A 25,919-nucleotide genomic window follows, 5' to 3' on the forward strand; every position below is an offset into this window, starting at 1 on the left:
ATCACTAACACTGAGAGTGTTGTGTATATGTATGTAGGCCTACGGTCTCTAATGCACTTCAGAAAGCCATTATGTAAACAATAGATAGTATCATCAACCCAAGTTAATCTTTAAGACAAGCAGTTCAGAAAAGGATGATTTTTATGACTATTATGCATTCGCTATACTACTGATTCGTAAAAAACAAATGATAATTTTAAAAAAGACTTTCCTTGATAGATCACGGAAAGGAGAAACATTATTGATTTTTTCTGACACTACCAATGTTAGCACTAATTTGATTGAGGTATTAATTACTTAAACAGAATGCGAACTTTCTAAATGATGTGCTTTAGGATGCCTCTTGGGACATGTTTTAAGGCAAGTTCTGGTTGCCTGCTATTAGGAAATGATGTAGGGGGCGGACACAGTTCCTGTTCTGTCCCTGATGGCTAACAGTAAAATTTGAAGCTCTGAAAGCTGGTCATTTCTGGATACATGAATATACAACCAGCTTCTGTAATAAAAAACAGAGAGAACAAAAAAAGAGGTGGTCTATCTGTGAAGGGAAGGATAAAAACCCCAAACGACTAAGCCTTTTAAAATTATTTCTATTTTGAGTTAAGAATTTTTCCATGATTTAATAAAAGTAAGGAAAAACGAAGAAAATACTTTTTAAAGTCTGGTTCCAAAGGGAAGAATGATAACACGTATACTCTAACTTATGGAGTCATAAAACATTAGTACCAGACTTTTTCAAGGGTTTGGTGCAACAGACTTTAATTATTACATTTTGAGAGATCTGGTCAAATGTATCATAAGATCACAAAATATATAAACTTGGTTTATAAAGAGGAAGAGGAAATTTAAAACAAATAATGGAAATTTGTCTTACTTAAGGAGGATTCATTCATGATGCATTTACATAAAATTCTTGTTCTGCTTGGATATTTGACGTGGGAAGGTTAAGAAATATAAACTCTAGCCACTGTTATATGTATGTCTAGAGTGTAATTCAAGTGATGTTTTATAAGATTCAGATTTCATGGCTTAAGTGTGTGGAAATGCCAAACTAGAAGCTATTGGGAAATGTTTTAGAATACAAGAGAGTGGGCTGAAATGTTTTCTCTGTTAAAGCTGATGATTTAAATGATCTGGGGATGAAGAAACCCAGCACAAACAAGAACAGAATAAGACAGTGCTGAGATGGGAGAGCTTCATCTCTTGTTTCAAGTCTTTCATGGATCCTGTCTTCAGTCACACTATCATTTATGTTTGCCCATGCAGGCCATATTCTTCCCTGATTAGTCTTCATGTGAAGTTTTTAATCATTCTTCAAGGTTCAGTAGTAATAACTCACTTCCTTCATGAGCTTTCTCCAGTGCACCCAGACAGAGCTTGTTTTTAATCTTTTGTGTTTCTCTAGCACATTTCAACTGTCTGTGTTTTAATATATTTACACATTTTTAACATTCACTTAGTAAGGCAGCAACTTCCTCAGGCCATATATTTAATATCTTCAGCACCTAGGTTAGTGCCTAAGAAATAATTATTTTTTCTATTCTATTCTATTCTTAGAGAAAAGGTCTTGCTATGTCACCCAGGCTGGAATGCAGTGGATCAATCATAGCTCAATGCAGCAGGCTCTAACTTCTAACTTCAAGTGATGTTCCTGCCTCAGCCTCCCACATGAGTAGCTGGGACTACAGGTGTCTGTCACTGTACCAGGCTAATTTTTAAAATATTTTGTAGAGATGAGGTCTCGTTATGTAGCTCAGGCTGGCAAATCTGCATTTTGAAATAGTAGTTATTGAACTATGATCCATAGAGAACTGGTGTGGTCCCTCAGAACCAAGCAGTCATAGCCTTCTCAACTTTCCTTTTTTTTTTAGAGACAGAGTCTCACTTTGTTGCCTTCAGTAGAGTGCCATGGCGTCACAGCTCACAGCAACCTTCAACTCTTGGGCTTAGGCGATTCTCTTGCCTCAGGCTCCCAAGTAGTTGGGACTATAGGCGCCCACCACAACGCCTGCTATTTTTTTGTTGCAGTTTGGCCAGGGCTGGGTTTGAACCCAGCACCCTCAGTATATGGGGCCAGCGCCCTACTCACTGAGCCACAGGTGCCACCCCTAGCCTTCTCAACTTAAAGAAAAAAATAAGGATTTTTTTCAATTGGTTTTTCTCTATAAAATTTCCTTAAACATTGTCTGCTAGCAAGCATCAGGAGTGAATAAGCCAATGAAAAAGGATATAAAAGTAACAGAAAAATTCAGAAATACAATCTATTTAAATAAATGAGGTCCTTTGAGCTACACATGAAAATAATTACTGACTAAATAGAAATAATTAATTTAAAATTTATTAAATTCTATTTACTGAAGTTCCACCATTATTTTAACACTTAAACTATTATATCTCCATCACTGGGAAGCAGTTCCAGGTTTGAGGCTGTATCTAGGGTTTTGTTTGTATGATGTTATTCTGTAATTTCTATTATTTGAGAAAATTGCTCTAAAACAAATACCCTGCTAATAAGATGGCATGCTGTTAACTTTATTTATGAGTATTTAGTGAAAAAAAGTTCTAAATGCAATAGTTATTTTTTAAAAAGAGTAAATTTTCTTTGACTTCCTATCTCATATACTAACTTTTTGAGGAAAATATTAAACCATGATGATTCATTTATTGGGGTTTCTCAATATCATGAGGCTATGACCTCTTTAAGGGAGGTCTCTTAAAGCTCAGGAAATTAAAGAAGTAATACATTTTTCTTACCACTTGACAAAACACCAGAACCCAAGAATAAATATTGAGCATTAAATACCACCAGCAGATTAAAGACAGATTTAGGTGTTTAAAAATCTATGTTTTGATCAGGTCCTCAAAGAGAGACTCTCTCTCACCTCTCACCAGATAGCCACAGCTAAACTTAGCTCATTTGGTCCCTTCTAAATATTTAATAAATTGTATCTTGTTCCTAACCTCAAAATAGAAATGACCCCAAAAGAAAGAAAAATTAACAGGCTTCTCTGCCCTCTGTGATTAAACATCCCTCAAGTACCATAAAAGAAACAAATTTATGGTTCACAAAGGCCTATCACCCTACACTACTCAGTAAAAAATATTTCCATTGAGTTAAGTGTAAGTGCTTTTCCCATTTTAAATCAACAATGCTGAGAAACAGGGGTTGTAAGAATTTAAATATCCTGTGATCCACAGAAGAAGGTCTTAAATTTAAAATAATACGTATTCATGCACTAGTCAGAGCTATTCTCTATGTAGGTAGATCAGGACTGTCTAAAAGAACTTTCTTCAGACCAATATTGCTCTATATTGGTCAATCCCAGAGGACAGTCACTAATCACAAATGGCTATTCAGTGCTTGAAAGGTGGCTACTACCATTTTTAGACACTGAATTTCTAATTTTTAATTTTATGTAATTAAAATGAAAATTGTAATAGACCCTTGTAGCTAGTGGTTACTGCACTGGGCAAGGCAGATCTAGACTATATAACACAAATATACAATCAGGAGAACTGGATTCCAGCCTCGTTCTGTGAATAATTACTTTGTGACCTTGGCCAAATTACTAATTCACCCTGATGCTGGTTCTTTCAGTGATAAGCTAGATAATTGTAAGATTTCCTCTGAATCTTTTACATCCTTCTTAAAAATAGCCAAACAGTGTGACTATGAATAGATGGAATTGATTTTCCATTGTCCTCATGAAAATAAATCATGCTTTTAGTTATGCCATGCATAATCAATATAAGAAGATACATAAGAAAAGTGGTTTTATAGTAATTCTGTTGCATTTATCCTGCGTATTCCTACCCCAGGGGTTCAATGACATCAGTTGGGAAAACATTTTAAAGCTGATTTCTTTGCATTTGTATCTGATTTATTGAGTGATCAATTCACATCATTTAGTTACTCAGTTTATTAAACACATTAAGTACCAACAATATTATTTTAGCTGCTGTGGACGAGGGGGGAGTGTGAAACTGTACACGTGTTTGTAATGTTTTATCAAAGCGGGTGACCAAAGCAGATGCTTATTTTGTTAGGGCTGCCTGTACACAGGGACAGACATAGGGAGCCTGTACCTTTTTAGACGTGGTAAGAAAGCTCTTGCCTGGAGGCCTTTGCTTTAAAGAGCTCTTCTCTGACTGTATTCATGGGGTTGGGAATCCATGAGTCTAAGGGGACATATTCTCCTGTACCCTGTCCCCAAACCCTGCTCTAACCTTACATCATATTTGGGATACTAAGGAGTCTGGCTCAATGACTTGGGTTGATTTTAAAGACTGTCAGCTGACTCTTTCCCGGGTCTGTTCTGAAGGTGAACCAGACCACTGGTTGCACACAACAACAAACTGGAACAGAAAGCAGAGAAATGGCTATTTAGAGGAATATGGAAGAAATCTGGTCCTGTGGGTATCCAAAAACCTGAGTCCTATAAAGTTAGAGCCTGAATCATATAAAACTGAAGGAGAGAGGAAGGTGTGGGAGAGAAAGGAAGTCTCTCTCTTTTTAGAGAGGCTTAGGGCTTGGGACTAGGCACAGTCCCCCACACTCTGGCTTTGAACTCCAAAGAGTGCAAGAATTCTGAATTTGAAGTTTCCAAGCCATTGTGAGAATAACATCTATGAAGGTTACAGACTAGAACACATTTTACTTAACAGTTTGTTACCTTGGTTTGAGACTTTTAAATATTTAAACATTTTGTATAAGAACTTCGATTTGTCCTCTTGCCCCAGAATTTGTACATTTGCCTTAAATTTGCAAATGTAAAGCACAGACTTCAAATTTTGAAAAGTTTCATCTTCATCAATGATGAAACATGAGAATTTGATGAGATTCATTATATTTTCATTGATATCTTCATGTATATAGGTCAGTATAGTTACAATAGATTGGATTCTAAAGTTAAAAGAAATGACAACTAGAGCAGCTGATTGTAGTTTTGAAAAAGACGAGAATTTTTAAGAATTTATTCCATTAAACTTAACATATGGCTATTCATTGCATGCAATTATTTATAGAATATATACAGAGTGGCCATAAAGTTCATCTGCAATTTAAAATTGCACACTATTGTAAATTGAACACGAACTTCATGGGCACCCTGTGTATATAGGTATATAAAATGAATAAACACAATTTATGTATCTGAACGTATATAATGAAAACTAGTAGGATGATAGGACTTTAGAGCTGGAAGACAACTTAATCATTTAATCTCACCACTTTCTACAGATGAGCTTATAGACTTTACCTGGAATCAGTATAAAGATAGTTAACAATAGAGCTGATTTACAGAGTATAGGTCATTAAGAAAAACAAAATGAAAAAATGAGAGAAGAAAACAGTCATTTACTCAGCCATTTAGACTATTTTTTGGTATGTGTTTCCCACAATTGTTGTGCTTGTGAATCACTGTTGAAAATGCTCTCCCAAGTCAATGTTTTGTTTCTAGGAGACAGAATCAGCTTCAAAGGAAAGTCAATGTTCTCTCTCTCTCTCTCTTTTTTTTTTCTTGAGACAGAGCCTCAAGCTATCACCCTGGGTGGAATGCTGTGATATCACAGCTCACAGCAACCTCCAACTCCTGGACTTAAGTGATTCTCTTGCCTCAGCCTCCCAAGTAGCTGGGACTACAGGCATCCACCACAACACCCAGCTATTTTTTGGTTGTAGTTGTCATTGTTGTTTGGCAGGCCTGGGCTGGATTCAAACCCTCCGGCTCTGGTGTATGTGGCTGAGGCCTTAGTTGCTTGAGCTACAGGCACTGAGCCAAAAGTCAATGTTCTAACACCACAGTGAGGTGACCTTTAGACGCCTCTGGAGAAGTATTGGCACATAGGAGTCAACACAGAGAGTGTCATTATGGGCTGGGCAACTGGAAGGGCTGGTGGTGGGACAGCACCAGAAAAAGGTGGCATCTCTTATCTGCTTTCTGGGTCCATTAGGAAAACAGCATGACAGGCTCTGGACAAAAGCACCAAGGAGGTGGGAAGAGCTCTGTAGGTGGGCCATTTATGTGTACTTCAAGGGCAAGATTAAGTGAGGATAATAACAGTTGCTAAGGCATCTCAGCAGGCAGTGTGCGCAATGCAAGTACTACAGCTTTACCAAATAAGACTTTGTTGTCAAAATCTAGTCTAATAACTATACTAAGATGATTTTGGTCCTTTTTGTTATTAAAAAAAAATATCTTAACAGCTCTTTAAATGTCTGAAAAACCGAAAGCTGAAGATCACTAGTGCTAGGATTCAGAAATCTATTACTTCCAATTGTGGTCAATCCTTGATTTTATTCTTGGGTCTGGTTTTAAAAGAGTAATTCTCTCCTTATTTAGATGAAGTCAAATTTATTAAAGCTCAAGATTCTGTCTTTTAAAATCTCACCCTGAACTTCTCAGACAACCCAAAGGTCATGTTTATAGAATAGAGGCACAGCAGGATTAAATCAATGTGGAACTGTGTGAGCTGCAGGTTTTCTTTTTTATTGTATCATAGATGCTGTTAATCTTCAGATGATTATTTTTGCAATACAAACCGTATATCCTGGATTATGAAAACTAATTCCCTATCTGGCAAACTCATAAACAGTTTTGTTAAGAGCTAATTTTAGATTATTTCTGGCTTCTTTGTTTCATCATCAGAGGCATTTTAAATTTATAAAAATTCTCTAGTTCCCCTTAAGATGCACTCAGGAAAGGAAGCATTGCTCTACAATGAACCAAAAAATGTAATGGGTTTTACGAATGTGGAAAACATGAGAGCAGTGGTGCTTACCATGTTTTCTTTGACCTGGTGGGTGAGACGGGGATGTTATGAAAAATTGATAATGTACAATGATGTGATATATAAGAGAAGAAGGTCAACAACAATAATAGGACAAAAGCAATAAATTTTACTCTCAGTTGAAGTACCTGATGTGCTATAATTCAATTAGTACCTGTGAGTCACCTGTTCTAGCCCTTCTTTTTCACAGAGTATTCTTTCTGTATACCATGTTATATCATTAGACATTTGTTTTAACAGCAATACTTCTCATTTGTAGAACTCTTTGTAGTTTATAAAACATTTCATATTATTTCACGTACTTCTCACTACAATTCAATAGACTAGGAATTATTACCTACATCAGTGAAAAGGATCACAGAACTTAGTGGTACACCCTTAAGTAGTTGCAAAACTAAAACCATTGGCATAATGTACTTATCTTCCTACCAGACTTTGAGTTTAAACCCACACAAACAATTTGAAAAAAATTTTCTAAGGAATTTTTCTCCCAAGAACATTGCAATTATGTTTCCAGTATCCTCCTCTCTCTGTGAAATGGGTTAAAAATAGCATATAGGTGCTATTTAGTTAACAAATAGAAATAGTGATTCTTTTAAGTGATTGGTTTTTAGATTAGAGAAATATTTCATATTAAGCAAATACAAAATGTGGGGTTATACACACATTACGAAAAATTACGAGGTTATATTACTTTATGCAGACTTTGAATAAAATTGTTTTAAATAGAAAATTTCTCCAGCACATTTAAAACATGTTGATTTAAGAAAATCTGATTTATATAAAACTTTACAGGAATGCATCTGTTTTATAAATCCATGCTTACCTATAATTTACTCTGGAGAATACAATTGAGTGATAATAATAATAACATGCTCAAATAGTTCTTCATTATGTATTTTAAAGTGCTTTTCCCTAATTCATCGCATTTGTCTTTGGCAACCTTGTAAGGCAGTGAGGGTATTATTGTTTCTTTACAGATGAGACATTAGGAGGTTAAGTGACTTGGCCAAGGTCAGACAGACATTCATTCACTTACTGCTATCTGAGTGATGTAGTTTTAACAAGGTAGTTAAAGAAATAAGATGCTTCCTCCTTTTTTTTTTTAAAAAGCAGTTGTGAAGGCTATTAAAACAAGGTGAATGATCTCATGAATACAATGTTGAATGAAAGAAACCAGACACAAAAGTATACATACCAAATGATTCAATTAATATAAAATTGAAATGTAGGCAAAACTAATCTATGGTGACAGAAGTCAGAACAGTGGTTACCAGTGGGATGGTGACTGAGGTAAAGGAGGATTTATGACAATGTTCTAGTTCTTGATCTGGTTTACATGTAGTTATGTTCACTTTGTGAAAATTCACTGAGATATACAATATGATTTATCTACTTTTTAAATATATAGTATGGAAGTTTTCTCTTAAAAATTTTTACATCATTAAACATGTAATTTAAATATACTTTAGAAGATCATTGAATACATATGTCCCTGAACATTTGTGATTTCAATTAAGTTTCTTAGCTGCATTCTCTTTTCTTTCTTTCTTTTTTTTTTTGAGACAGAGTCTCACTATGTTGCCCTCAGTAGAGTGCTATAGCGTCACAGCTCACAGCAACCTCAAACTCTTGGGCTTAAGCGATTCTCCTACTTCAGCCTTCCAAGTAGCTGGGACTATAGACACCCACCACAACATCCAGCTATTTTTTGTTGTTGTTGTTGCAATTGTCATTGTTGTTTGGCAGGCCTGGGTTGAGTTCAAACCCACCACCCTCGGTGCATGTGGACGGCTCCATAACCACTGTGCTACAGGAGTTGAGCCTCTTAGCTGCATTTTCAAAATGAGAACATGAACTAAATCTAAAGAATTTAAAGAGAGAACAAAAGGTTTATAGAAAAAAATCCAGTATTATTTTTATCTGAGAAAGTTTCTACATAAAATGGGAGATCAAAACACACTAAGATAACAACAGTTCATTTAGGAGTAGGTCACACGTTTATATATTTAATGATATCAAGGAATTGTAAGAAAATGGGATTATGTGGCTATTCACATAGTGTATACTACAGAATATATATAAATTAAGGAACATAAACATAAAATTTTAAAAAATCCATTTTATTTTAGAACACTGTATATTAGGATGCACTCAGGGGCATCAGGGAAGAAAGCCAATGAGAGTGATAAAAATGTGAATAGTCTGTGAATACCTGGGGACAGACAAGGGCTCCTGAGCATCCCCGGTGGTTTTCCATGTAAGAACGTCCAGAAGGAACATGTTTTGACCATTTTCCAGGATACAAATTACATGTACATTCAATGGCTTAAAACAGTTTTGGAATTTTGTATGGTAATTTTCCAAGAATCCTCCAAACTTTATGACTCCTTACCATTGAGCTAATGCTGTACTTCTCTGCAAAGTTGCCACTGAAGACAACGTTTTGTTTAATTTTTACAGATGGTCATTATTTCTTTTTGTTTCACCTTATTCTTTTAAAAAAATCTTTTATCGTAACAAAAATTTATCTCTGCCAGATATCTATCTTGATATTATAGCCCAGGAACAGAAACGTTACAGGTGGTGGGTCAGATTGGGTCTCAGGGTGGTCAGGTTTGGTCTCAGGGAATCTTCATTTCCCCAGAGATCTTGCCAAGGCAGCTCCATTTACAGCTAACTTGGGGGTTTCTCTCAGGAACGCTGCTGACTGCATCCCGTGCAGGAAGAAGCCTTTGATTTTTAACCCATTCACAAGTTTGTTCCTGACTAATTGTCATGTTCCAATGTGTTAGTTTCACTAGAACCTAGCTAACTATATTTTTAACATAAATTTTATACCCCAAACTCCTCACGCCAAGTGCCAAACAGTATGTACGTACATGCACATTATCAAGCTTACTGTGATCACCTGCCAGCTCTCTGGCAGTGTCTGAGCCCATTCATTCTGCATCCCCCATGGTGTGAGCTGTTCTCTGGCATTTGGGTTATTAGAGAATAACCCATGTTTCCCAATAGTGAAGTATTCACATCTTAAGGTAGGTTGGAAAGGCAGCTCAGAGATGGGTGTGCTGGCTCATACCCATAATCTTAGCACTCTGCGAGGCCAGGCAGAAAGATCCCTTGAGCTCAGGAGTTTAAGACCAGCCTGAGCAAGAGTGAGACCCCATCTCTACTAAAGATAGAAAAACAAGCCAGGTGTTGTGTCGAGCACCGGTAGTCCCAACTACTTGTGAGGCTGAGGCAGGAGGCTCACTTGAACCCAAAAGTTTGAGTTTTCTGTGAGCTAGACTAACTTCACAGCACTCTAACCTAGACAACAGAGGAAGACTCTGTGTCAAACAAAATAATAAAATAAAATAAAATAAAAAAGAAGGCAGTTCAAGAGACAGGAAGAGACAGGGAAAGGTACTCTGAAGGAATTCCACTCTCCAGGGCTTACCAAATACAAACAAATCATGGGAACCTGGGCCCTGTGTATCCATGAGCAAGTCCACATGGAGTCATTTCATGACGATTTTTAATGACAGAGACCCAAAAGGCACAACTTTTTCTCTCTGGGCGGAGCCCTTCAGTAAGTCCTTGAAATGCTACAGAAGGTTTGCTATGCTAATTCACAGTTAGTCACCTCTGATTCCTTTGAAACTTTCAAAATGCACTTCTGTTTAAGCTGCTAGGCATATGCCTAAATGTAACCTTTGTTTTTACAGAGCTGCTTAAATCACATTCTCTCCTTTGACCTCTTTCTGCATCTCTGTCAGTTCCTCGCCTGGAATCTCTCTCTTTTCTCCCACATCTGATGCATAATCTTGCAACTTTAACATGTAGTAGTAGTACATAGGCCATCTTATCTTTTCTTAAATTTATTAATTTATTTTTTTTTTAGAGGCAGGGTCTTGCTCTGTCACCTGGGCTAGAAGACAGTGGCATGATCACAGCTCACTGCAGCCTTAAATTCCAGGGCTCAAGCAATCCTCCTGCCTCAAACTCCTGAGAAATTGGGACTACAGGCAATTGTCACCACACCCAGATTGTATCTTGCTTTTTAACCTTTACTAATTTTAACTTTTGTGTTATAGTCTGTCATATGACAGATAACATTTGTCACACATAAATCTTGACCAGAGTTTTTATTAAGCTGGCTTCTCATTATTTTTACTATGGAAAAGATAAATTAAGATACTTGCCATCAAGCCTTGTTCTCCTGGTTTCCCTGGCTCACCCTTAGAAAAGAAAAAAGGTAATTTTAATAATGCTGTAAACATCAAAAAACAACTTGTCATTTTTTTTTTCTTTTTCCCAATGCCCAGTGGACATGTGAATGTCAAGTATATTTTTTCAGGTTAAATAGAGGAATATAAACATAGCACAATTAAAAGAGAGTTGATAAATGTTCTTTCTTCAAATGAATTTTATAAACATTTCAGGATTTAATAAATTTAGTAGGGTTTATGATATCCTCTTTATGCTGACATAAAAACGATGACATAGTATCTTTATGAGAACTCAGAACTTTCATATGTAGGATAGTGAGACAATTGCTCTTAGTGTAGTACTTGAATAAAATGAATAGAAATTGATTTTAAATTTTGACCTTCCTGGATTAATAATGGCTGAAGTGGCCTGTTTTATTATTAAAATTGATATCAAAAATTCTGCTATAGTATACTAATATTATTTTCTAACATTCAGATTACATACAATTGATTACCATGTTTTACTATCAATTTATAAGAACGGTCATTGGCAAGAAAATGTTCTTTTAGAAAACTGTGCTTGTAATGCCAATATACATAGATATTGCTGGCTTTTCAAAATAAGTATTTCCCAATTTATTTTTATGAAACCTTTTTTTGGTTGAGTGTAGTAGTTCACACCTATTGTCCCAGATACTTGGGATGCTGAGGCAGAAGGATTCCTTCAGCCCAGGCCACCAAGACTGGAATGCAATAGGGTGGCCTATGTCAATAACCACTTTATTCCATCTCTTTAATGAGATTCTGTCCCAAAATATGCCCCCTTCTTATAGTGGTTATCATAATGCATAAAAATTAACTCCAAAACTATATCTAGTTCAAATTATATTTGTGGAATTAAACAAATAAGTTAACTTGTCCTTTGTGTAAAAAGTTTTATTTCTTCCTTACATGAATAAACTATATTCTTTTAAAAAATTAGATAATTTTAGACTGTTTAGTTTTTCATATCTTACCTTTATCTTTGTTTCGTAAAAATAACTTCTACCATGCATTTAATTTCTGTTACAGTACACAATGCTCTCAGTGATCTAATTCTGTACCATTAAAGAGACATTCATTGTATCTCAGTTGGCACCCTGCAATCTACAATGGAGCTTTAAATATCCCGAAAGCTGCAGATCTCGCTCTTTGGGGGTATTATCCTTAGAAAAGGTGAGACCGTAAAAGACAGTTTTAGAATTAAACCACTGCTTTGAAGTGTCAGTGAAAGCAGTCCTAACAACAAGCAAATCAGTTGTTAAAAGTCAATTCCTCATTTTATATCAGCAAATTCATAGCAGGTTTCATAAGGGAAAATAGGGCTATCTCAGGAAAGTTTTAAAGTATTTTATATTCTTACAAAGAGAATCATTCTTTGAAAAAAATGTCACATATATGTGCGTTTGAAGATGAAAGAGAATATACCCAAACATTAATAATTCTGGTGAATTTTTATTTTTTATTTTTGGTTTTCTCTATTGTCGAAATTTTCTTTGTGAATACATATTTTCATTATTACTTTTATACTACGAAATGCTATTGAAAATAATTTTAGTTAAAGAAATACATTAAATAATCCAGTAAGAAGGCTTAATTTTATAATTTAAATCCAATATTTTTGACCTTTTCCATATGTTTCTTTACATTCCTCTACCAAACCAAACCATTCATCCAATGTCTTTTATTATTATGTCATTGACACTTGGCCAATTTTAGTACAGCTAAGTATTGAAATTACTTTTAAATCATTTCTATTAATAAACCTCACATATAACAGACAAGTGACTTTTAAGCCATACCCATCAATGTCTTAATTAATTTTACCGTCTTCAATTTTACTGTTGTTAGCAATTTTGGGGGATTAAATTGTTTACAAGGGATTAAGTATCAAAAATTTTACCTCTTCTACTTTCCATAATCAGTATGGACCTTTATTGCATCTACTATGGACCCTTTGAAAAATGTTAGCAGTCTCCCACTTCATTTTTCAAACCAATCTCTTATGTGAACCAAAGGCATGGATGTATATTACTGTAGGCAGGATACACAAGGGACTGGACACCTCCAATAACAAAACTTACCTGAAAACCCATTCAGTTGCTGTCTCCAGGTCTTTCTTGTGGTTTGCATAGGTTCCCAGTGGATTAAAGAGTAAAATAGGATGCTGCCAGGAGCACCTTGCCCTGGACTTTTCTAATATCCCGCTTCCCTCACCCACTCTACTCACTTGATCCTCTGGCCCTTCCATCCCTCACCATCATACTCCATCCTAGTCCTCAGCCCTTAATATGAAACAGAACCTGTGAGAGCAACTCATCCAAAAAGGGACTCACAGGTACTCCTGGCATCCCTCGGGGGCCGTCTTTCCCTGTGTCCCCAGGTGGCCCTCTTGGGCCTGGCGGACCTGGGGGACCTGGAGGCCCTGCCTGGCCTTGGTCACCCTGCAATGGAGAAGGGAACAGACCAACAATGACCATAAATAATAAAGACCCAGGTCTTCTTTCCAACACTTTAAATTTGTATTATTTTATCCATGTTTGCACTATGAAAAGAACCAGAACCACCAGAAACAGGGCAGCCTGTATGTAATTTTCTTGCCAGCAGGGAGCGCATAAATATTCATGCTAGGTGAGCTGAATACATGCCATTAAAATCACAGCGGCTCAGGAACCAGCACTCACAGCTTTGGGATAAATGTATCTCTGTATTGGGAGCTAGTATGACACTTTTGCATAGCTTTATCCATAACAATGCTACAGCGGTTATATTCACCTTGTTTAACAAAATGGCTGTTATACTTAGACAAATGTGTTTTCTTTTTCAACCCTACAAAATTAATCACATGAGGCTCCTGCAATATTGCATAATAATTTATAAATTACCAAAGCTAGAGAGCTCAGAAACTGGATCTTTACTCATTACAATTTAATTTGTTAGATTTTAATTAGAAAAAAATTAGATAGGCTTCCTACACCTTTGTCTTTTGTAATTAATTAATTTTATTTTATTTATTTTTAAAAAATAGAGTCTTACGCTGTGGCCCCAGGCTAGAGTGCAGTGGCATCAGCCTAGCTCAGTACAATCTCAAACTTCTGTGTTGAAGAGATCATCCTGTCTCACACCCCGCCACCACACCTGGCTAACTTTTCTACTTTTAGTGGAGATGGTGTCCAGCTCTTACTTAGGCTGGTCTCAAACTCCTGAGCTCAAGGGATGTTCCAGCCTCAGCCTCCCAGAGTGCTAAGATTATAGGCATGAGCCACTAGTCTGGCCCTCTTTTGATCATTTCATATACATTTCACACAAATGCAGCTCACTAAACGTAATTTTGTTCTAGGATATTTCCAAATAAATACCCACCCACCTCCCACACCTTTAAGAGGTAAATGGTAAAGCAACAGTACACAGAGCAATAACTGAATGCAAAGCAGAAATCAGACTTGAGCAAGAAGAAGCACTACCTTAATCAGGCGGCGTTTAATGAGCTGCTGATCAGCAGAGAGAAACCCATGATTGATTTTAGGAAACACCATCTGATCAGTCAGGTGAGGTCAAAGGTTGAAGTTCAGAGATGAGAGAGTTGAAGAATAGACATCAGAAGGCCCCAAGAAAGAAATAAAGATATATACATTAGACTTATAGTGACTATTAAACTAAACAGAACTGGCACTTGCATCTCACATTAGACCCTCTGGCTCTTCTCGAAAGAAACAGAACCCTGCAATGGGATGGTGAGACCAGAGTTTTAGTTAGCAATGAATCTTTTTTGGATGCCATCATTTTGCTGTGGGTGTTGGGTCTTGTTATGGGGTCACCCTGCCTCCTGCACTCTGAGCAGAGAGTCTAGAGAGAAGCGCCAGTTCCATTTCCGTCAGACTTGTCAACCAGCATAATGTGGCATGAATTCGACTGCCATTGTTGATGCCTGAGGTCCAGAGAGAGTACTGAGGATTATTTAATTGACCAGAAAAGTATCACAGAGCATTAGAATGCATGCATATCAAACCATCCAGGTGTGGCACGGTCCTGTATGGTTAGGCCTGCCTCTCTTCACTCGGCCTGGGGACCTCAATATCCTCCTTTCACACAGAATGTACCCTCTTTTATTTGACACAGAGTCTCACTTTTTCACCCTGGGTAGAGTGCTGTGGTGTCATAGCTCACAGCAACCTCAAACTCTTGGGCTCAAGTGATCCTCTTGCCTCAGTCTCCCAAGTAGCTGGACATCTGGGAAAAATGCCTGGCTATTTTTAGAGACAGGGTCTCACTCTTGCTCAGACTGGTCTCAAACTCCTGAGCTCAAGCAATCCACTCACCTTGGCCTCCCAGAGTGCTGGGATTACAGGCCTGAGCCACTGTGCTAGCCAGAATGCACCCTCTTAGTATATTTGACCTCACTGTCATTAAGTGAGGTCCCAAATGCCTGATAATTTATACAATGAGAGGAAGCGACCCAGCTCAACAAGCCAGTCGAACAGTCCTTGCTCACTCTTATGCTGGTTGTGGCTCTGACCATGCAGGCACAGGTGTCAACCACAAACCTTGACGGTGAGGATCTGATTGCTGTGCAGAGCAGCAACTGTAGGGAAGCCTGGCAGGCCCTATAGACAGCACAGCACCAAAACAACACGACACAAAACGTCACACAGACATATCACGGGTGGACAAACAAAACAACGTCCCTAATGTCTCCCTTTCCTCGTTCTAAGTCTGCCCTTGTTTGACACACCATAAACAAATGAGACACATGAGGTCCCCCAAGAGAACCGACCATTGCTCAAAGCATGGAACAGCGAGATGGAGATGGGACCTGTGTGTATACACAGGTATAAGAGTTGCTATGCTTAACATTTTTGAGATCTCACTTACAAAATGTTAGTACAGAGTGGAGATAACCACAGACACTGCTACAAAAACAACACTGTAATTTTCCTCTATTGATACTCTATTCACTCTGCAACTCAGGACATACAATACATATATTAAGTCTTCTTTGGACAACAGGAGTGAGTAGAATTTTGCTGTCAGGAAGTATTCCTCAAAATCAACATAGTATGACTCACAAAGAGTCTTACCACCCACACATCAAAATTTCTCTCTCCAATCATATGATGGATTTCAGGTCTCTCCTGTTTCAGGAATTTATGCAGAAGTGGTGGATGGAAATCTGTCTCTTATAACATGTGTATTCCATGTCAGGGGGATTTATGGTCACACTCTCCAGTAATCACTTCTGTCACGTAACTTTTCCAAAAGAACTTGACAGTTCACACAACCCCTTAAAGCAGAAAAGTGGTTCTGAATTCCTTAAACAAGGAGAATGGAGGAGAGAGGTTTTAAAGACTTTTACTTCAATTATTTGTTCTCACGGGCATTATCAATTGGGTAAGTCTGAGAGAGAAATTCTGCCTTTGTTCTTTTTCCACCTTTCCCTCAATTCCTTTTAAAACACAAAACATGTTTACCATACAAATAATATAAACAACAACTGCAATATATGGGCTCAGGTTTCTGCAGAGAGGCAATAAAATTAGGTTTATAGTCTGAATACATTTCTTCAATCCGCATGCCTTTGATTTTCATTCTTTAGAGCTAGAACTTCTCAGGAAGCAAAGCAGAGGAAATCTTATCCCTTTTGCCAAATCCTTTCTGATAAGGTTATTAAGTGGCTGGATAGCTTCAAGGTGACCTGTGTCCTCTTTTTCTTCCCCCTAAATAAAATTCCTTTAAATATAGATTTTGTACAAATTCAGAAATGCTACAAGTTGGAAAACAGATGTGTACAATTTGCTTTTGTTTTACTATGGACTATGAGTTTAAAATGTTATTAGATGGTAATGTGCCAGCATCTTTCCATCTGTGACTCATTAGCCCTATATTACACAGTCAGAATTTTATATATAAATCTCATATTTATGTAACAAAGAACAAAAACAGATACAAACAAGAAGTCTATGAGGGATCAGAATCTTGATTAGTGGCAATAAATCATAATGTCACTTGCAACAGGATTATCTAACAAAATAATTTTAAATTAAAAACCTAACAGCATACATGGTAGGTCTTCCAAATAATAAGTCACTTCTCTTACTTATATCCGAGCACGATCAGCTTTCTGTGTTTGATCATATTTTCAAAATGCTCACCTAAAAAGAGCCTTCCACTTTATGGGAGATCTAAAGAGGGAATTATGTAATTCTCACCTCAGACTGATTCTTTTTCTCAAACAGAAAATCTCTATTTGAGGAAGTTGATCTTACAGTTCTCAATCAACTTAATTATGAAAATAATACCATTTGGGTGTGTAGCGCTATGTTTTAAAGATTTCATTAGTGAGGTAAGCAAAAGGATTTCAGGAGTTTACATGTAGGGAAGTAAAAAGGGAACATATGGGAGGATTCTATTAAATTCTAACAAAAATCCCCTGGCCTGGGCTGCAATATCCTAGAACCCTCTGCTCTTCAAATTGGGATAAAAGTAAGTGTTAGCAATGATAAATTTTCTTGAGATCTAAAGCTATACTTTCCTAAAAAGTATATTGTAATTAACAGTAAATAATTTTTAACACTTTCATGTAAAGCAAACATTGATACATTATGTAGAATGCAAAGTTGCATAATTTTTTTAAAAAATTCACCCTTTGGTAATTGTGAAGAACCCCATTTCACAGCGGCTCCCCCCAGATCATAGAGATTCTGTCTGTTCCTTGGAGGAGTTATTTGGAGGGTGACTTTGACAAGTACTGCTGTAGATGCTTATATGTAGGGCATGGCTTTGTGTGGCCATAACTGCCAGGTTTCCCCCAGCAACCAGGGGCGGGGGTGGGGCATTCATACAGAGAACGCACTTTTTCATTAACTTTGCCATTTTTTCCCCACAATAATATTAGTCATAGTCTTTTCTAAATAAATGACATGGACATGTTTCACTTTACATTTCAGAAAACTTGCCTGGTACACAGATGGTTCTAGTGGGTGTGGGGAAAAAAAAAATTGTCTCCAGAAAAACATGGAAAAACAGTCCAGGAATAAATAAGCTGAAATACTGAAATAATTTGTATATATTTTTACCCCCAGATATTTTGGATTTTTAAGAAATTGGATGTGTAAGAGTTTGAAACTACCTTATACCACTCAGTTTTCTCCTGAGAGCATAAAGCCTCAGATGACATCATGAATCTTCATGACATATTGTGAAGCAGGTAACCATCTCAGGACCTGTGTTTTGACATCATTACAGGAAGGGCCGTATCTCCCTTTATTACCTTCCAGATAAAAAGACTCAAGCCTACCCCAAAGGGTATTGAACAAATAAATAATTCATAAGAAATACTTCTAACTACTCAGAGGTCATAAATTCAAGATGTTATTGTCACTTTTACCATGTACTCAGTAACGATGAGTGTTATATGATTACATTATAGTGAGAAAATTTTATGTTGTGTCAAAAGTCTTCTATAAGGCAAAGATAGAGCCAGAAATTCAATCCAGGTTTTCTGATTCCAGACTTTGTCGTTATTCAATTTATGTGTTATAATTTCTTTCTACTGGTTTTATAGTTTAAATATTAGAAAGCTTGAAAATTACTAACATTCAACAATATTTAAAAAGTATTAAATGTCTTCTGTGTAGCTTTTACTGGGAATTAAGGGGGGGAGTATAACCCCAAGTTATAGGTTTTAACATCTAGCGAGGAAATTGAGAAAAATAAGCGGGGGGGAGGGCATTATATAGAGTGAAAAATATTATGTAGGTGAAGCAGAGGGGCTACCAAGAAAAAAAATGTGCAATTAACATGAGTTTTGTGGAGCCATGGAAGGCCCCCCAAGCTGGATCAATGAGTAAGAGTAAAACCAAAGACAGAGGGACTTTATAGGAAGAGGTTATAATAGTCTAGTTGTAGGATTGTGTCTTAGCACTAGAAAGGGATATTTCGACAATTTTGAGTGATATTAAGGAAGCGGAAGTCACAGGACTTGCAACTTGGCTGAGAACATAAGGGAAAATGAGGAACAGAGAACAGTCCTAGGTATCAAGCTTGAAAGACTGAAGGATGGTAATGGGAACACACTAGAAGAGAGAACCCTTTCTGGGGAGAGTAGGTGGTTACGGATCTTGAATTCAGTTAGAGATTTGCTGAATTTGAGATATCTATGGACAGCCAAGGGGTGGCAGTTGAATATGCTACAAAATAGAGTAAGAATTATGAGTCACAGGGCTGTATGAAGGTACCTCAGGAGGCCAAGAGAGAATTGATATAAGAAAGAATACTTGGAAAGGTTTAGATTTAAAGGATGAGCAGCAACTACAAAGAGGATTAAAGGAAGTGGCTACAGAAGCAGGGGAACGCTAAAGTCTCTTCACAAATTCCACATGGGCAAATGATACAAAATGATAGATGCACAGAGTTTACTTTACCATTGATGGTGCTACTAATTATGCTGTATAACTGCACGTAAGTGACCCATGGTAAGAACAGGCTAACAATGGTCAATGTCACTGACAATGGTTGCTCATTGATCAGCCTAAGGGGAGTATAACCGAGATTGAAGAGCTGCGGAGGCAAAGATAAATAATTATTTTAATTATAAAAGGTCAAGGGGCCCCAAGAGCAAATCATATTGAAATAAAAACTATGTATTATGCTGAGATGAAATCTCCAAGTTTCTCCATAATGTAAATACTATCATGATCCCGTTTGCCCAAAATATGTATTATGCATTACAACATAATCATTGCAGTGGGCATGTGTGCAGCATAAATAAAGATAAATATCCCTCAAAGTTGATAAAATAACTTCTGGCTAACAGAGACCAGATGGGGAAATACTGCAATAGGATGCAAAAATATTTAGGTAAAAGAAAAACTTTAAAAGCAGAAACTGTTAGAAGGCTAAATAAGGAAAGAAAAGAAATTAAGAGAAAAAATAATTGTAGCTAAACCATTCCACATTGCAGCAAATGGTATAATCTCTCTGCTTAAAAAGAAAAATCTAAATAGCTATAGAAATCCTTTGAACAACTAAATAATGTGAGAATTGGAGCCTGTGAAAAACAGAATTTATTACTGATGATAAAAGTTTGCCTTGTAGAAATATTACAGAAAGAATTAGCCTTCTGTTGTTGAATATGATATGTTAAATGGCTCAAAAAGTTAATTTTTTTCTTTATAATGAAAATAAAATTTTAAGGCTAGTCAAGTGAATTTTTTCTTTTTTAATAGATACTCTAAGTTTCATTCTGTTACATTTAATTATACCTGTCAACCTTAGTAATTCTAAGAATTTTCTTTTTATATGTAAATGATAAATGTGAATCTTACAACTAATCATTTGGAAAAGAAAGAGAATAATGCAATTTCTACACTGACAAATGTCATTAAATACCATAGTTACTAAAACGCTAAGGGAGTGAAACCAACTTGCAATAGATCTGTGAATAAGAAGAAAGATGGAAGATAAACTTCAACACTGCCAAGTGTGAAGTATAAGAAGACGTGGGCAAACTACATACAGTGCCAAAGGCTCTACCTGTTGTACAGGATTTATTATGGGATTCTGAGGTTATTGTGAATGTTCCCTAACGACATACAGCTAAGAAAGGACAAAAAAAGATGAGACCCCATGAAAAAAGAATTTCTGAAGAAGATTTGTCTCAGCCTGAAAAAACCACAGAAGTGCAGCCACAAGATATGGGGGAGAGCAAATCAAAACCACTTTGAGATATCACCTAACTCCAGTAAGATTAGCCCACATCACAAAACTACAGATGTTACCATGGATGCAGAGAGACGGAACACTTCTACACTGCTGGTGGGAATGCAAGCTAATATGACCTTTTTGGAAAGAAGTTTGGAGAACACTCAAGGAACTAAAAGTAGACCTACCGTTCAATCCTCCAATTCCTCTACTGTATATGCTCAGATGATCAAAAGTCATTTTACAGCAAAGACATTTACACCAGAATGTTTATTGCAGCCCAATTTATAATTGCCAAGACATGGAAACAGCCCAAGTGCCCATCAACCCATGAATGGATTAACAAATTGTGGTATACGTACACCATGGAATACTATGCATCCATAAAAAAGATGGGGACTTCACATCTTTTCTTTACCTGGATGGAGCTGGAACATATTCTTCTTAGTAAAGTATCTCAAGAATGGCAAACAAAGTATCAAATGTACTCAATACTACTATGGAATCAATATATAATCACCTACACATTCATATGAATGGTAAAACATAACTATAGACCCTTAAAGTAGAAGGGAAGAAGTGGGAGGGGAGGGAGGTGAGAGGAAGGAGAGTATTTGGGGGAACCTCACCTAATGTACATGATGCAATGGTACATTTCAAAACTATTAAGAAAAGAGTATAATTGTGATGGAGATGTTAATCAATTCAATGTAAGTATTTCACATAGTATATCAAATCAGTACACTGAACCCCATAAATGCATCAATGTACACAGTTATGATTTAATAAAAACAAAAAAATAAAAAATACATTAAAAGGAGATATAAGTGAGAAAAATAAAACCTAAAACCTAAAAAAAAAGAAAAAAATTAAATTACAAAAAAGCCTCATAGTCTAGGAAGATGTAAAAAAAATTGTATTGATTTTATTAATATAAGCTTTTCTTTAACTGTATCAGTTATTCTCTCTAAATAAACATCAAGAGAGTAATTCTATCTTAGGATTAAAAATGACAGTGGTTATGATAGTGGTAATAATAATGGTCAATTCTCAGATGATCCTTTCTATGTGCTAAGTTTTATGCTGAGAGCCTTATAAATACTCTTTTAATCCTCAAACCAACCATTTGGCAGATGAGAAAGTTGAGGTGTGAAGAAGTGAAGGGTTTTGCCCACTAAATGTAAATTGCAGAGCCAAAGCTCTATCCTCATAAACAGTTGTTGATAAACATTTCTAGGAATCAAAAGTACCTAGAAAGGTACTCCCCTAAATTGGAAGCAAGGAAGAAGATCTATAGTCTGTAAGAACAGTAGGGACCTAAGCCCTGTTCCCAACACTTCTAGGAAGGCAACAATACCTCAAAGGAGAAACGGCTATGTGATGTGTCTGGACGGACAGGGCCATGGGCAGCTTGCGAGGGATTCTCCTGCCTGAAGCACAGCATAGAAGAATCCCCCCGACCCACAGATGCAGCCGTGACACACTAGGTGACTCTTCGTGGCTGGGAACTCACCACTTTCCTTGCTGACAGTAGCATCAAGATGAACAATGGAACAAATAGAAAATATATTTTCCTTTTCTAAGGACACATTGAATCAACACTGGTATATTGAGATTAGACCCTGTGCTAGGCACTTTCCATTGAGACCTACACTCTTCATTTGGACGAGGTCAAGATAAGGGGAAAAGGGCAACAGCAATGGGTTGTAGGATTTATGGGAGGTCAGACTGATGATAAGGAGAGAAAAAGCGAGAGAAAGTGAGAGAGATTAACTAAAACATTTCAAAGATTTCTTGAATACATGTTATATGTCAAATCTGACAAAAAAATTTCAGGGGTTTTCATCTACTATGGAGAGGGGATTATCACATGAACATCAATTCACATGGCAATTACATTAAATTAGTGCTTTAATTAGAGGGACAGGCTGTACTTAACCACATTCTCTCTGGGGATGAAAGTAAGGCTCCCACAAAGGTAGAAAGTGGGACAGGTGAAGACAAACAGGATGTTGGCAGTGGAAGTGGAGCGTGGACCTGAGGCCCCAGGAAGCAGACATTCACCACTACCATGAGCAAAGGAGAAGGTGCACTCAGGGAAGGCTGGCAGGGTGAGTTTGGCTGGGGTGATATTCATACATTTTAGGAAAATACTTGGCAAAGTTGGTAGGATATGGATGTAGGAAGTCTTAAAAGAAGCTTAAAGGAGGAAGTAGTGGGAGGCCACGAAGGTTTTTGTACAATTAAGGTGTCATGCCACATGTGAGCATGAGAAAAACAACCGTGGCAAAGTTATAAAGAACATATTAAAAACCTAGGTACAGCCCATGATCCCCTATCTGAAATTTCAAAATCCAAAGTCCTTATAGATGATGTTTTTTTCTTAAGGTTTTTCTAAGTTTGCAGCAAACTCATATGATGACACAGACTTCCTTGAACAGATGTGAGGCTATTTATGGTCACTAATAAGGTGGATGTGCATATGTTTCACTGTAGAATTTGAAGTTTTCATTACAAGGTGTCTCAGGCCTCTCTCTATAGGTGTCAGATAATATGCAGTGTGTGAACAATGTTAACTTTCTAATTCCTAAAAACTCTAAATTCTGAAACACATTGGACTCTACTGGTTTTAAGAAGGCATTCCTAGCTTAGCCCAGACTTAAAGACAAAGAGCCCTCTCACAGAATTAAAGAGAAGTAAGTTTTGAATTTAGGGAAATGAATTCAGTTTTGAACAATAAAATTTATTAATATAGGCAAGTCTGGAAAATGCCCTGTCTAAAAATACGAAAATTTGAATTATATATTTTAATTTGTGCCAGTCTGTAACAATAAAATAAATTGATTTTTATGATTTTAATTTTATATACTAATCAGAATTAGTCTGCTCAATTATCTGGTATACATCTTTTAATTAATTACATAAATTAATAAATAAGTGCACTGATAATTAGCATATGTTTTGCAAGTAAATGCAAAAAAATCCTGGAAAAATGTTGTCCTTTTATGAAATAAAAAATAATTCTCCAGAAGTCTTGTTTAGAACATCAATTTGATCAAAACACTGCATAATAATCTGCTTAAACTTCTCTATAAAAAAGTAATGCAAAAGTAGGCTTTAATTCAGCCCCATCTGAATGTTATGCAGTATGCTTCTGAAATATAAATTTCAAACTGTGGAGCTCAATTTAAAAATCTTTTAACTCTGAAGAAGTCTTCTCTCTGGAATGGTACATTATTACAATAGCATGCAATACAATACTATTTTACATCTGCATTTTATAAAACTTGGGGTGCTTTTGGTGAGGTTGCCAGGTCAAAGACTCATTTCAACTTGAATATACCCTAGCCATTTTCTGAAAGGAAACAGTCTACATCTGAGAGAGGAGATATCGGCATGGATCAGGAAAGTCAATCAGCACCAAGAAAATAGGGAATCTGTTAGCCGACAGAGCACTTGATCCTGAAGGGAAAGTAGGCATTTCCCTAGAAGGCTGTGATTAATTATTTTTCCCATTTGTTATGCTGGAAGAGAAAGCATAATTGTCTTGCTGTTCTTATTGTCTTTATTCAGTGTTCTGGGTTAATGAGTATTTGCTAAACTTCCTTTGTATGATATTAGATTGAATTGACACTAAAATATCTTGGGCACAGGCTGAACGTTATCTTCTTTTCTTCCTACGACAGAAGAGGCATATGGCTAGATAGCTGCAATGGATGGACAGTCACCCTTGTATTTCCTTCTCCACCTGTGAAGTCCTCCATCCCATTAAATAAAGGTTAGCCCACAGAAAATGCCCAATCACCCTCTGAGATAATGGAAATCTTCAAAGGCGATTTTAGCAACAAATTCACCAGAGAATAGTTAACTTGCAGTAGAACTCCTATAAGTACCTTCCCCTACTGGTTCATCTGGTCCTCTTCCCTAACATCCTCCTTTAATTCCCATCCTAATTTTATAGTGTTTTCCAGGGTCTATTCAATCACACAAACTAAAATAGAGACTGTTGCTTGGAAGTAATCTTTGAATTAGGCAAGCATCCAAAAGGGGCTCAAATATTGCTCACAATTTAGGATATGGTAGAACGTTCATTTTAAAGCTCTGAGATGAAACTTCATGATATTGCAAACATTGAGATAACGCTCATTATCTAATGATGCTAATAAACTTTCATTACCTAATTCTCCATGTTTCTTAACTTGTGAAAATTTGTGGAAGTTAATGTTGGGAAAGTAGCACAAAACAAATTTGTCTAAGAAAAAAATATTTTCAAGGGAAATGCCAGACTCAACTTTTGTGCAAGGCATCATTATCCTATTTGCGAAATATTAAGGGACTAATAATTTACAAATTAGACACTGGGCTTCCCTCTACTCTCCTGTTCTTTGTAGGATTTCCTTCTTTATGACTATCTTAATTAGATGTAAGAAAGAGAAGAAAATAGAGAGTGAAACCAAGGATTAATATAGATGAGCAGCACAGAACATTATGATCTGTGTCGGGAGCACTTAGGCCCCATGAGGTTTGGGGAAAATGTCAAAGGGCAACAAAGAGCATATTCAGTCAGATTCAGAAAAAGAATAATGAAGTAATAGGTCTATTTTTCTTAGCCAATTGAGTAAAATGTGAGTAGTTGATAGAAGAAAGCAATAGTAACTACTACCTATTCAGCTTCAATTATCTGTCAAACAGAAATAAAAATGGTTATTTGGATTAAAAATTGCCTAAATATTGGTAGTATTAAATGCCAAGAAAAGTGGAGATATTATTAGTGAAAAAGTTGGGAATGTAGCCAGAAAAAACAATTTTAAAAACACTGAGCATTTGCCAAAAAATACCCAACTATCCATATCATTTTTCAGGAATTTGGAGAGTGGGAGGAGTAATAGGAGAAAAAATAGGGAAGAATATAGATTTGCAAATTATAGAAAGATTGGTAAAATTGCATTAAACTAAGTCAAGACTAGAATAGATTTTTAGAAGGTTTGTTGGTAAAGTTTATAATAGATGACAGCAGAGGTATTTTAAGATTTTTTGTATTGTCCTTAGATACTAAATTGAGAAGCCTTAACTGAAAACCAATAGAAATAGTGAATTTATAACTGGTTTAACTGTCTACCCAAATAGCAGTCATACAGTTTATGACTTCAATTCTTAGTCATTCAATACTTCTATCAAGGAATCAATCTTTTCAAA

The 25,919-nt window shown here is 36.4% G+C and overlaps 1 protein-coding gene across 1 annotated transcript in view; it reads right to left on the reverse strand.

The window, feature by feature from the left end:
* COL25A1 (collagen type XXV alpha 1 chain) overlaps positions 1-25,919 on the reverse strand; it is a 535,414-nt gene that overhangs the window by 129,427 nt on the left and 380,068 nt on the right. The window contains exons 8-10 of the mRNA XM_053564529.1: positions 14,489-14,560; positions 13,361-13,468; positions 10,977-11,012 (exon numbers count right to left, since the gene is read on the reverse strand). Of these exons, the coding sequence (XP_053420504.1) occupies positions 10,977-11,012; positions 13,361-13,468; positions 14,489-14,560 (216 nt within the window). The remainder of the gene's footprint in view (positions 1-10,976; positions 11,013-13,360; positions 13,469-14,488; positions 14,561-25,919) is intronic.

The sequence above is a fragment of the Nycticebus coucang genome, chromosome 1 (assembly GCF_027406575.1).
Source record: "Nycticebus coucang isolate mNycCou1 chromosome 1, mNycCou1.pri, whole genome shotgun sequence".
Classification (NCBI taxonomy): domain Eukaryota; kingdom Metazoa; phylum Chordata; class Mammalia; order Primates; family Lorisidae; genus Nycticebus; species Nycticebus coucang.